Source organism: Antechinus flavipes, chromosome 1, assembly GCF_016432865.1.
Source record: "Antechinus flavipes isolate AdamAnt ecotype Samford, QLD, Australia chromosome 1, AdamAnt_v2, whole genome shotgun sequence".
NCBI classification, from domain to species: domain Eukaryota; kingdom Metazoa; phylum Chordata; class Mammalia; order Dasyuromorphia; family Dasyuridae; genus Antechinus; species Antechinus flavipes.
The window spans coordinates 687,799,007-687,812,847 of record NC_067398.1 but is presented as its reverse complement, the minus strand read 5'-3'; the positions used below and the strand labels follow the sequence as shown (position 1 = coordinate 687,812,847).

At 35.4% G+C, this 13,841-nt stretch overlaps 1 protein-coding gene across 1 annotated transcript in view; it reads left to right on the top strand.

Annotated features, from left to right (window-relative positions):
• Positions 1-13,841, top strand: part of TMEM132C (transmembrane protein 132C) — a 518,834-nt gene that overhangs the window by 480,843 nt on the left and 24,150 nt on the right. The window contains exon 6 of the mRNA XM_051972616.1: positions 11,381-11,586. Coding sequence (XP_051828576.1) covers positions 11,381-11,586 — 206 coding nt within the window. The remainder of the gene's footprint in view (positions 1-11,380; positions 11,587-13,841) is intronic.

Genomic DNA, 13,841 nt, shown 5'->3' with positions numbered 1-13,841 from the left:
TATCATCATTCTTCCAGACATTTAAGCCTGAAACTTTGACCTTTCTTTTTCCTTCTCTTTAAAATCAGTGGTTGGAAATCATTGGAGCCAATTCCAGATCTCAGTAACTGTATCCCAAAAATCAGAAAAGGGTTGCTTGAAAACACCTTAACGGAGGTGTTATTTTAAAGTTCATAGTCCTATATAGAGTTCTATAAGGACAAGAATCAATAGTCTATACTGTGTGATACAAAAGCATAAAATTTAGGTACCAGATTAAAATCTAATTGGGAAATGTTTAACAAAAAGAAAAACACATTATAATATACATAATGTTAATTTGGTAACTTTCTAAGTCCATATGCAACTTGTAGAGATCTATTTCTATTTGCCCTTGACATTTCTGTGTAGTGGATAGGATAACCCTCCATAAATCATCAATCAATATGCATTTATCAAGTCCCTCCTGTGTGCCAGGCACCGTACTAAGGGCTAAGGAAACAAAGTAAGTGAAACAGTCCTTGTTCCCAAAGAACTCCCAGTCTCAGGAAGAAGACAACAAGCTGCATTGTTAAGAATTTCATAGTCATAAATTCTTGAGTGCTAATCTAATCTCAAGTGCTTAGTACCTGTGTGACTGTCAGCCAATCATTTAACGAACCTGTGTCTCTGTTCTTCATTCAAAACCAGATAGCCCCAGCTCTACTCATGTATTCTAATCAAATGTGATTACCCACATCCAAGCAATATTTTAGACATTAAATTTCATCCCCAGCAACCAAGCCTTTGAGAATAGAATGGTCAACTTTCTTTACTTTCCTGTTTGCCCTTCTGACCTGACCCCCCCCCAAAAAAAAAGCATCAAAATGGCTTTAAAATGGGCAATGAGCAGAAGGGAAATTTTTAGCAAAAAAAAAAAAACTTGAGAGAAAATAAGTAGATTTAGGTTTCTGAAAATTTGGATGATAGATTTGGAGCTAAAAGGAACCTAGAAAACCATTGAGTTCCTTTTCTTCAGTCCTAGAATAGGACTTGCCCAGAGTCACCTAGCTAGGAATTGAATCTAGGTCAATGCCTTATCCATTCTGTAACACTGCCTTTCTCATGAATTTTAGTCCTAACTTTGATATTTCATAGCTTTTTTTTTTTTTTTGAGGCAACTGGGGTTAAGTGACTTGTCCCCAGGGACACACAGTAAATAAGTATTAGAGGCCATATTTGAATTCCTGTATTCCTGATTCCATGACCAGTGCTCAATCCATTATGCGACCGAGCTACCCCTGTTTCATAGCCTTTGAACATGGCCAAGTCACCTACTCTTTTGAATATCAGTTTCCTCTTCTGCAAAAATAGATATTTGCCATACCTATCTCATAAATGTCTCGGGAAACTGTTCCCTTATATATCACCAAAGACATCCCAGTCCCCAAGCCAACATAGCTTTTCTTTAGTTCACATCTTCCTTGATTTTTCTGAGGCATTTGACACTTAAACCTCCAACTCCTCACAGATAATCTCTCTTTCTTTTGCTCAGAAATATCATTCTCTCCCAGTATTCATTCTGTCTCTCAGACCATTCATCCTCTGTCCCTGACATTTTTTTTATTCCCTTACAGCAGGTATTTCCCAAAGTTCTTTGTTCTGTCCTATTTTCTTGAATGAATAAATTTTAAAAAGCATATGCTGAATGCTTACTATGTGTCAAGCCCTGTGTGCTGAACACTGAAGATGTCGATACAAAACACTACAGTTTTCTATGTTCCTCTGACATCATAAGGTGTTATTTTGTCTTTGGATCAGTTCTGTGCTCATCACCCATCCATGGGGGTACAAACTGTCTTATCTCCCCCAATACTATAGTACAGTATTCTACACACAATAGGCACTTGATAAATGTCAAGTCATGAAGATGACTGAATCACAGAATCAATTTGTTCTTTTTTACAATTCAGGAAATTGAGAGTCAGAGAAGTATAGTGGGTGGTTCAGTAGTCATGCAAATAATAAATATAATCCAGTGTCCTATCTCAAGTCTTCAAAAATCAAAGACTCTTAGTCTTCCCACTATGGATGGAGGCAAGATGGAATAGGAACAGACATGCTATTCATATCAGTCATTTATGGACTTTTCTTTCCAAACCAATTATAGCAGTAGAATACTGACCTGCCTTTTCCCCTTAAAATGGTCCCTTTAACAAGAGCATTTAAACACTCCCAAGGCAGACACCTCAGGGATGATGATGATACTAGCTGGCCAACAAGCACTAACAGCAAACATCCATATAACTTTATAACATTTTAAAGCAATTTATGTATATTGTATTGGATGCTCACAAGAACCCTGAGAATTTATTGTGTTGTTCATTCATTTCAGTCATGTCAGACTCTTGTGACCTTTCTGGGGAGTTTCTTGGCAAAGATACTGGAATAGTTTGTCATTTCCTTCTCTAGCTCATTTGACATATAAGGAAACTGAGGCAAATAGGATCAAATGACTTGTTCAGGGCCACACAGCTATTAAATATTTGAGACTGGCTGTGAACTCATGTCTTTCTGACTCTAAGCCTAGTGCTTTATCCACCATGCCAACCAGCTATCTCATATTCCCTAGTCTCCTTTATCTCATCATTATCTGCCTATTCCCTTTAGTATCTGGATTTTGCAGCAAAAGTTGCTTTAACCCATTATTCATTCAATAGACAAGTATTTGTCCAACTTTTAAATGCCAGGCATTGTACTAAACTCTTGGAACAGAAGTAAAAATGAGAATCCTTGCACTTAAGAAACATTTACTGGGACATTCTATTATGGTAAATAACACATACACATTTAAACAAATACTAAATATAGATTATGATCAGACTTGTGATTTAATTGATATAAAACACAACCAATGAAAAACTTCTGCCAAATGTAGGTCTGCTTCTTCTCTACACTTTCTTGTCTAAGAGAATTATCTTGAAAGGTTGAGAAGGGGAAGGGTGAATTAAAGAGGTTAAGTGACTTGGCTAAGTTACACTCTATGTCTAAGACGATTCTTGAACCCAGGTCTTCCTAGCTTTGAGACAAGATCTCTGTACAGGAAAAGATGAGATCTAGGGAAGAAGGAATGATCCTGGAGAGAATAACTTTTCTCCATTTCCTCCTTTGTAAAATTAAAATAATAATATTACTTATCTCTTGGGATTATTGGAAGAATCAAATGCTTTAATGTTATGTAAAGTATTCTAGAAACCTGAGAAATAAATGCATGCTACTATTATTATTAATGAAAGTAATCCTAGAAGCAATAGGAAGCTTCTGAAGCTTCTAGAGTAGGTGAGTAACACAGTCAAGCACAAGATAACCAGTATTAATCTAAACTTCAAAATTAAGGCATGTATGTATTTATATGTTTGATTTTTAACCTGATCTTGGGATGTAGCAGACTATATTCTAATAAAAACATTGTTTTTCACGAGGCAATACAGAACAGAGAGGAACTAGGAAACTGGAACTGGAGGGTCCTGCCCCTTTGTTAGAATCAATAGGGCCACTTTCTCTTTCCTTTTTAATGGCATCAAAGTGCCATCAGTGACATCTTCTGAAAAGCCCCAACCAACCTGAGGATGCTGCGAACCGGATCCCATGGCAACTGAGCCTTGAGCTGCCAGACCTGGTCCTTGATAGAGAAGGCGTAAAGTGGCTTCATTGTGCTTTCCCTCATTGTCCCTGTTAGCTCCTGCTCAATGTGAAAAGCAGTTACAGGCTCATGATGCCCGTACCTTCTGTTTTTAACTTTCACTCAATTGGCAATCTGTGTTTCCTATCTAAATTGTTGAAGTAGCAGAAAAAAAAATTCTGAAGAATAAAACCACCCACTCCTACCTTTCTTACCATTCAACTAATTCAGCAGTAATTAGTGTTACTTCAAGGAAAATGGCAATTTAACTATCATAGTTAAAATGCCTTCTACTAATGGATGTCTGTTTTTTTGTTTTATTTTGTTTCCCATTGAAGCTATCATATTGGTAATAAAGATTTTTTAAAAAGAAACATATATAAAAGCCATTTAGATGTAATTTAAAAAACTAATGGTTCTTACAAAATGATGTAAGATGGCTAAGGAGTGGGAGATAATTGGTGTGTGTTGGCATGGGGCAAAAGGGTTGTAGAATTCCTCAGCTATAAGTAAGAGATCTTATTCATCTTTAAGACTAAATGATTTTTGTAGTGGTAGAAATATTTAGTCATAGAGAAAAACAGGGTGGGTTTTTTTGTTTGTGTTCATTTTTTTAAACTTAAAAAGAAGTTTAGTGATCACGTTGCCATCCGTTTTATAAATGAGAAAACCAAAAGCAAGAGAAATGAAACAGATTATCCAAAGTCACAAAGCTAGTTAGGTAATTTCCTGAAATTCAGCTCTGAAGAGGTAACTTCCCTATTCAGTGAGCTCTAATGGCTTCCTTTTGCCAAAATAAAATACAAAATAAATACAATTACAAAGTAAAGATACAAATTAAAATTAAACACAAAATAAACTACAAAGTCCTCTGTTTGACTTTTGAAGCCCTTTAAAACTTGGCAACAACCTCTTTAACTTCATTCATATCTATACACATTCTAAATAGAATATCTACTCAAACTAGGTTCTCTGTTCTTCATATGGGGACATTTCCTCTCCTATCAAATGAAATAATAGTTATAAAGTGTTTAGCAAAGTGTTTGGCATTGAGGTACTTAATAAATGCTTATTTCCTTCTCTTTCAATCTCTGTGCCTTTGCTCTTAATCTTTTGCATGCCTGGAATGTACTCCCTCTTTACCTGTGCTTCACTATCAGTTTCCCATTTTTACTATCAACTCACTGTCCATCAATAAATGCACAAGTAGTTATCAAACTACTATGAACCAGACACTATGTTACATTCTGGGAACACAGAAATGAAACTCCTAAAGAGCTTAAAGGAACTGTCTTCTATGCAAAGCATTTTCTAATGACTCCAACTACTGATACTTTTCTTCTCTAAGTTACCTCATTTTAATTAATACAATTTTAGTGGATTAATTTTGCATTTGTTCAGTATATAGTCATATTTGAACACATATCTCCCAAAAGAATTCAAGTTTATTAAGAGCAGATTTTTTTCTTTTTTTTTTCTTTTTATCTCCAACACCTAATATAGTATCTGGCACATAATGGGCACTTAATAAATGCTTAATTGATTGACCGACAGTAACTGACCTGGGACTAGAGAACTCATCACTTAGAGCAAGGATTTTTCTATTCCCTCTTGGCTGAAGGATACAGCATGGTATTGTGTAAAAGGCACTGAATTTGAAGAAGGAAGAAGGGAGTTTGAAACCCAGCTTTGCTATTTATCCGTCCCAAGTGACCTTATATAAAAGTAATTTAACTATCCTGAGTTTCCTCCTTAGCAAATTGAGGAAATTGGATTAGATGTCTCTAAGCTATCCCTAGTTCTAATTGATATGGACTTTTTAAAGGAAAAGTTGAGATTACTACTTAAAGTTATCTATTACCCACAGAAGAAGTTTTAGATTCCATTCGCATAGCTGGAGCACATGCCAAGCATGGGGGAAAAGGTTAAACAAATGAGCATTGATGAAAGATAGGGTTGTACAAAAAAATAAGACAGTTTGGCTGAAATGTAGCGTGTTTAAAGGAAAGTATTGTGAAATTTTTGTTCAGTCATTTTTCCAACTCTTAGTGACCCCATTTGAGGTTTTCTTGGCAGAGATACAGGACTAGTTGGCTCATTTGACAGATGAGGAAACCGAGGCAAACAGATTAAGTGGCTTGCCCATGGTCTCAGCTAGTAAGTGTCTGAGGCCATTGTGAAATAAACCCTAGGACATTAGTCTGTCAGTCAACAAGCACTTATTAAGCACTTACTATGTGCCAGGCACTGTTAAATAAGAAGGTAAAATTAGTTCCAACTCTCATGGAAATTATGGGTAGACCCCAAGTAATCAACTATATACACAGGATAAATTGGAGGTTGTCTCAGAAGGAAAACAAGTTAAGTTAATCTGGGGAAAAAAAATTTCAGAAGGTAGAATTTTAGCTAGGATTTAAAATCAGACAGCAAAGAAAAGGAAATAGGAAGTAAATTATGAAGGACCTTAGCAAAGTTTGCATTTTCTCCTAGAGGCAATTCCCTGCTTTTGAGTAGAGAAGTTATATGATTGGCCACATGCTTTCTGAAGATTATTTTCCCTGGTGTCTAGACAATTTGGAGATGGAAGGAAAATGAATTTCTTGAGAGCAGGTAGTGTTTTTACCTTTCTTTCTACCCTTAGGGGTTAGCAGGGTGCCTAGTATAGTGCAATTGTTTTTTAATTAATTGATAGGAAGCAGGGAGACTAATTGGAAGGCAATTATGGTACATAGACAAGTGGAGAACAGGAGGAAGATAAGTCATGGGGTTAGAATTGACATGAATCAGTAATAGATTGACTACAGAAAGTGATGGACAGTGTCAAAAGGATGAATCCCCAGGTACCAAACCTCAATACCTCATTAGGTTGTGGGGTTCATCCTTCATTTCAAAGAGAACCAATGACATAAAAGGGTGTTGTTTTGACTTGTATATGAATTGGATTTATGTATGGGTGTGCCTCAACAAAAACTAGTCTAATTATTTGAATGGAGCAGCTAGATGTCACAGTGGTCAGAGTTCCAGGTTTGGAGTCAGGAAGACCTAAATTCATATCTAGCTTCAGACACCCATTAGCTATGTGATGCTGTTCAAGTCACTTACCCCTGTTTGCTTCAGTTTTCTCATCTATCAAATAAGCTGGAGAAAAAATGGAAAAGCATTCCAGTATCTTTGCCAAGAAAGCCCTAAATGGGGTCAGAAAGAGTCAGATATACCTGAACAACTACAGCAAAGCTATGTAATTAAGTGCCAAATAAAAAACTATAGACAGTGAGTGGCCTTCTTTGGACCTCATATTACATGATGGAGTGATTTTCATAATTATAGTTCTATAAATAAATTTGCAAGTAAATAGCAAATATTCACCAACCCTCTATAAAAATTTTACTTGCCCAACCAGCCAGCTTGTCTCCAGGGAGGCCACAAGAAGAAAAATTAGTGTGATTGTTTTTCTTTACTTCTCATTTGGTGAAAAATTGTTCCTTTGGTAGGGAGGAGAGTTGGGGAGAGAAAGAAGGGGGAAACACACACACACATACACACACACACACACACACACACACACACACACACACACACAAAGTATTATCTCATTCAATCTAAGACTATTGAAGAACCAGCTTCAGGCCCTCCCTAGACCTAGGACAGAGATGTTTATTTCAAATGGATATTGAAATCCGATTAGGAGAATCCCTTGAAAAAAAATTTAATCTGGAAAAGAAAAGGATCAGGAAGACATGATGATTATCTTCTGATATTTAGAAGACTGGGAAGTAGAATTAGACTGGAAGAGTCAGCATGGTTTAGCAGATAGGACATATCCTATATGCCCTATATTAAGTCTTGGAACTTCTAAATTCTGATCCTGCCTAGCAGCTCAATCCTAGGTAAAAACCTTAGAGTCTCTATGTACCCTGGCTTCTTCACCTATAAAATTATGGGTTGGACTTGGTGATGTTTAAAGATCCCTCCCAGTTCTAAATCTATGTTTGCATGACTTGTTCTTTTTGGCTCCAAAGGAGCAATGAATGGAAAAAAAGGCAAATCTGGGGGTAGGAGGAGGAATAGGAAACTTTTCTCATAACCAAAACAGTCCCAAAGTGTAATAAATTATCTGTGGAGGTTCACATATTGATAGACATAGAAAAGTGGAAGGGACTTAGAGGTCATTCTGGTATAGTCCTCACATTTTACAGATGAGGAAACTGAGGTCCAGTAAGTTCTGTGATTTGCCTAAGGTCATACAGGTAATAAGCATTAGAGAAGATCTTTGAATTCCAGCTCCCTTGATTTTAGAGCCATTTTTTTTTTTTTTGCAATGGACCAAAGCTAGTGATCTCCTTACCGAAGATCTTCAGGTAAAGATCCAATAACTTAAGGATAAGGGTTCTTGTTCAACTATAAATTAAACTAGACTACTAATGAGTTTCCCTCTTACCCTAAGATTCTTTGATTCTACAAAAACTTTCATGGATGACTTTGAAGTCATCCAATGACTTAAGGATAAGGATTCTTGTTCAAGTATAAATTAAACTAGACCACTAATGAGTTTCCCTCTTACCCTAAGATTCTCTGATTCTAAAAAAAAAGAAAGAAAGAAAGAAAGAAAGAAAAAAAAAAAAACAACAACAACGTTCATGGTTAAAGGTTACCTGAAGATGCAAAATGGACATATGCCTTTGGGTTTAACACCTCTCTGGCCAGATCCTGGTTGTTGGGGGCAGTTGACCATGAAGTCACCTTGTTGCCTTTCAATGAGCAATGTTCAACTGGCAGACTCAAGCCAGCTACCGGGAGGAGCCAATGATAGTGTTGACCAAATCTTGGGCTGGCGGATAATAACATTAACTGTGCAGAACCAGATAGTGATTCCTAGGGATGAAATAAAGGGAGTGGGAATGTCTGTAGGGTTTTCTATTGGAGTCTGTAGACCTGGCAGCTCATTTAGTAATTCAACAGCACCCATTGCAAGCCACTTACTGTATGATTAATGTGCCCCTAGATCTCCCTAGACGTTTATGACACCTTTAGGAATAACGCTGACAATGACTTTATCCCACGCAGCTACTTCATACTCTCTGCATTGCTCTTAATTATTTATATATTCTGGAGTGGTTGGATTCCTTCCCCCCTAGTGCTCAGAAAGGTAATAAATGAGAAAAGTCAATGATCTGTAAATTACAACATTGATTAAAGAAGTGATTACTGATATAACTCTTACACGGCTATTATGCTAATGCTTGCTTAGATTTCAGGACAGTATTTACATGCTAATGACAAATTTACTTGTGGTGTCTAAAATTAGTTTATGTCTTTAATCAAAATGTAAACATTTTAAAAAACTGATCGTCTTTATTGGGGAGGAAATTAATCTATTCTTCCCCCTCCCTCTTCTTCCCTGCCCCTAGCTATTCTCCTTGTCCCCAGACCAGCTCAGAAAATTTTCCTGTCTGCCCACAGCCAGCTGTGCTTCCTCAGTAACAGAGAGAATTGTTGCCCCGGATTCAAGGTGAAAACTTTGCCCACAGAGTGGGTGGCTCATTCCAGCTCTGAATGTCCAGTTAACAAAAGCCAGAAAAGAGGCGATTTGGATAGAAATTATAGAAAGGATTGGGAGCACCTTCAGCTCAACCAATGGTTACCTGAGTAGAATGCATTGTTTTGTGCCTTGCTAGCAGAGGAGAAAGGGGTCCTGATTTGAAGTCTAAAAGAGGCTTAAGAGCTGAATCAGTTAATTCAGATATTTTATGGATAGGACATAGAGACTGGACCTCTGATATCATTATCGTTGCAAAGTCACTGCAACAATGCTGATCAGCATCCTTTCTGAAACTTATCATCGTAAGCTTCCCTAGAATACTGTGAGAGGGTCACATAGACAATAAATGTCAAGGTGGGATTTGACCTCTAATCTTCTGGGCCTTGAAAACAGCTCTCTCTCCAATAGATCAGAAAGATGAAACTGGGATACACCATGCTGAATGACTTTGGAAGGACACAGAGGTAGTATCCGGGCCAGAATTCAAACCCATACCCTTTCTCAAAAAGCCAGCATCCTTTCTCTTATACCACATTGCTTACCCTGAAAAGCAGTCACAGCGTTTTTAAATTTATCAATAGATCAAGGTTGCAAAGCAAGTTTTATTAAGTTGTTACTTTTGAAGCAAATTGTAGAAAATAAAGGAAAGGGTCTATAATTTCATTGGTATAAAGATCTACTGGATAAGAAAGTTGGTTTTACCAATGCAAGTCTAGTAAACTTATAGACTTAGAGAATAGTCTAAAGTGATGAGAAGTTAGGCACATTGTCCAGCATCACACAGCTGGTATGTATCAGATCCTCCTGGTTCCAAGGACATCTTTCTATCTACCATGCCATGTGACTTCTTTAATTGATTGATGTTTAATATTGTATAATATTATGTATATTATTACATAATTATATAGCACAATATTGTTTATCCTAAAACATAACTATTAAATGATTATCAGATAATTATATGTTAATGATTATACATTAATAAAATTATTATAGTATTGCAATGTAATTTATTCATTATAAATATTTACAATATAATATATTCATATTTTATCTTAATATTATAATGTATCAGTATAATTGTTTATAATCATAATATACTATTGAAGTTATAGTATAATGATTTATAATTATAAAATACGATTTCTGTCATATTAAAATTACCTATAATAATAAAGTACAATTGATGTTATATTAAAATTACTTGTAATTATAAAATATTAATGATGTTATCTTATAATTGTAACTGTAAAATGCTATTTTTTATATTATCATTACTTGTAATTATAAGGTACTATTGATGTTTTATTATAATTATTTGTAATGATACCATTGATTTTATTTTGTAATTATAATAATAAAATTTTATTGATATTATATAATTACTTGTAATTATAAAATAGCATTGATGTTATTTTATAATTGCAAGTAATTATAAGGTACTATTAATATTATATTGTAATTGTAATTATCAAATACTATAGGTGTTATAATTACTTGTAATTATAAAATGCTATTGATAGTATATTGTAATTACTTGTAATTAAAAAATACTATTGATGCTATAACTATATTATATTCATATTATATTGTTTAATATATTAATGTAATGTGATATTGATATATTATTAATATAATTGATCATTGCATTAACATAATGCCTTTATATAATATCGTGAATATTTATAACAAAAATTTACATTTTTAAGAAAAGAAAATATATTCAAAGAGGCAATCCAGGATCTGAAAGGCAGAAGATCATAGAGTTCTTTCCAGTAAAAGAAAAAAGGAACAAGATTAAGTGATGACTATGTGCCAGGCACTATTCTAACCCCTTTATAAATACGATCTCGTGAAGGTTCATAGAAGCAAGGAAAAAAAGTGAGGAGTAAACAATAGTCCACTTGGACAAAAAGTATAATTAGATGAAAAGGAAGCAAAATGCAAGCCAGGTATAGTACCTAGATACTGCGGCAATGGAAGATTCCAGTTTTTGGGATTTTTGCTGGAGATCCTTCTTCCAAGTTTATCTGTTCCCATGGCCTAACAGTTTGAGAGAGGTTTCAGTTCATGTAGTAGATTGGGGTAATTTTAATATTTCTTTCTCGAGAAGCATCTAACCTGTTCTACTAAGGGAAGATGAAAGATAATATTCTGGTCCCCCTCAATTTCTTCCTTTCCCACTTTCTCTTCTTCTGTAGGTGTCAGACCGATGTGACTATGTTTTTGTCAATGGCAAAGAAATCAAAGGGAAGGTGGATGCCCTTGTGAATTTCACCTATCAATATTTGAGCGCCCCGCTGCAGATCACAGTCTGGGTGCCCCGCCTGCCTCTACAAATTGAGATCTCTGACACAGAGCTGAGCCAAGTCAAGGCCTGGAGAGTGCCCATCGTTTCCAATAAGAGGTTAGACCATATGTATTTATACACCTTCTTGTCTCCCCTCTGACAATGTCCGTTTCTGGCTTCTCACTCAGTATCTGTTTCATTATCTCCAACACGGAGCACAATGCCTGCCATATAGAAGGTGCTTAATCGATATCTGGCAATTGAATAAGATGTTGGAACTTACTGGCAATGTGATCTTGGCAAACTGTTTCAGTTCCTTCAACTGTAAAAATAAAAGCCATCTACCTCCCAGAGTTGTTAAGAGGAACAAGTGAATTAATATCTGCAAAGTCCTTGGCACATAGTAGGTGTCAAATAAATGCTAGCTATTGTTTTATCAATTGTTTATGTCAAGCCTTTATTCCTATGCCTTCCTTTAAAATGAAAGTGGGGAGCATTCCAGCCCTTGGCACTGTTTGGAGTCAGAATGAATAATTTTCCATAATAGCTCCAATTTCAAGCAAAGAAGGTATGCAAAGGGCTTAATAAAATTTAATAAAATCATAAACATTTTGGTACAGACTTATGATTTCATTAGTGGAAGGAACTCCCAGGATGGAAGCTTCCCGGGGCTTAGCACAGTGTAAGGGTTTAATAAACACTCGATGACTGACTGACTAATGTAGCTGAGTCATTTAATAACATTCATATACTACTTCAAGATTTGCAAAGAACTTCACAAATATTATCCCATTTGATCTTTGCAATGGCCCTGAGAAAGAAGTGTTATTTTACAGATGAGGAAACTGAGGCAGACAACTGTAGCATGACTTGCCCAGAGATACACAGCTACTAAGTGTCTGAAACTGGATTTTAACTCATATCATTCTGACTTTATTTTTCTTGGTATTTGTCTGAGGCAAGATTTGAACCCAGATTTTCTTGATGTTGACCCCAACACTTAATTCACTATATCACATGCTTTTATTTGTACTCTGAAAAGTAACTCTCCCAAATGACTCCGAGTTAATTTACCTTGTGTTTTTGAAGTTTATTTTAGTCTCCCAATATGAGAAAAGTGAATCTGCCTTATAAAATATATGATCTTCTGAAAAGTCACTTATACATTTTTTATTTGTAAAATAGATTATATATTAATGCAATAAAAGAGCACCTTGTTTAAAGCACCCCCAACATCAATCATTTTAAAGAAAATTTGTGACCTGATGTGTGTGTTAGCCCAGATTTTCATATATCTGATTGCTAAAAAGTGGGTAACCACTGATATGAGTCACCATACCCCCACAGAGCTTGGGCAATGAATGACTGGTCGGTACTTGCTTGTCCCTTCATTTATAGGCACCTGAAAACCAATTTCCTGCCCTAATTCCTCCATCCCTAAATTCCAGGATTATATCCTTGATGATACAGGAGGTATCAAGCCTTAAAGTGCCATATACTAACTCTATGCCTTTCATTTCAAGAGACAAATGAGGAGGTCTGACAATATGGTGAATATATGCATGAATGAATGAGCATTTATTAAGCATTTACTATGTGCCAAGTACTATAAAAGACCAGAAATGTATCACATGAAAAAGACTTGAAGAAATTGATAATTGAAAAGACTAAGAGGAGACATGCTCACTGTCTTCAGATATTTCAAAGGCTGCCAAGGAAAAAAAATATAATAAGGTTTGTACTGTGTCGTTTCAAAAATAGCAAGAACAACAATGCATGTAAGTTTTCCAAATTAAAGGAAAATATTCTTTAAAATTGGAGCTGTCAATATTTAATCTATATCAGATTACTTGCTATTTTGGGAATGGGAAAGGTATGGAAGGGAGGGAGAAAAATTGGAACATAGAGTCTTACAAAAATGAAGATGGAAAACTGCTTTTAAATATATTTAGAAAAATAAAATACTATTGAGGAAAAAATAAAATTAGAGGTGTCCAATAAGAGATCGAATGCCCTGTGGGGCACTAGAAATATTTAGCCAAAACTGCTGGGATAACTGGAAATTAGTATGGCAGAAATTAGGCATGGACCCACACTTAACACCATATACCAAGATAAGATCAAAATGGGTCCATGACCTAGGCATAAAGAACGAGATTATAAATAAATTAGAGGAACATAGGATAGTTTATCTCTCAGACTTGTGGAGAAGAAAGAAATTTGTGACCAAAGATGAACTAGAGAACATTAATGATCACAAAATAGAAAATTTTGATTACATCAAATTAAAAAGCTTTTGTACAAACAAAATTAATGCAAACAAGATTAGAAGGGAAGCAACAAACTGGGAAAACATCTTCACAGTTAAAGGT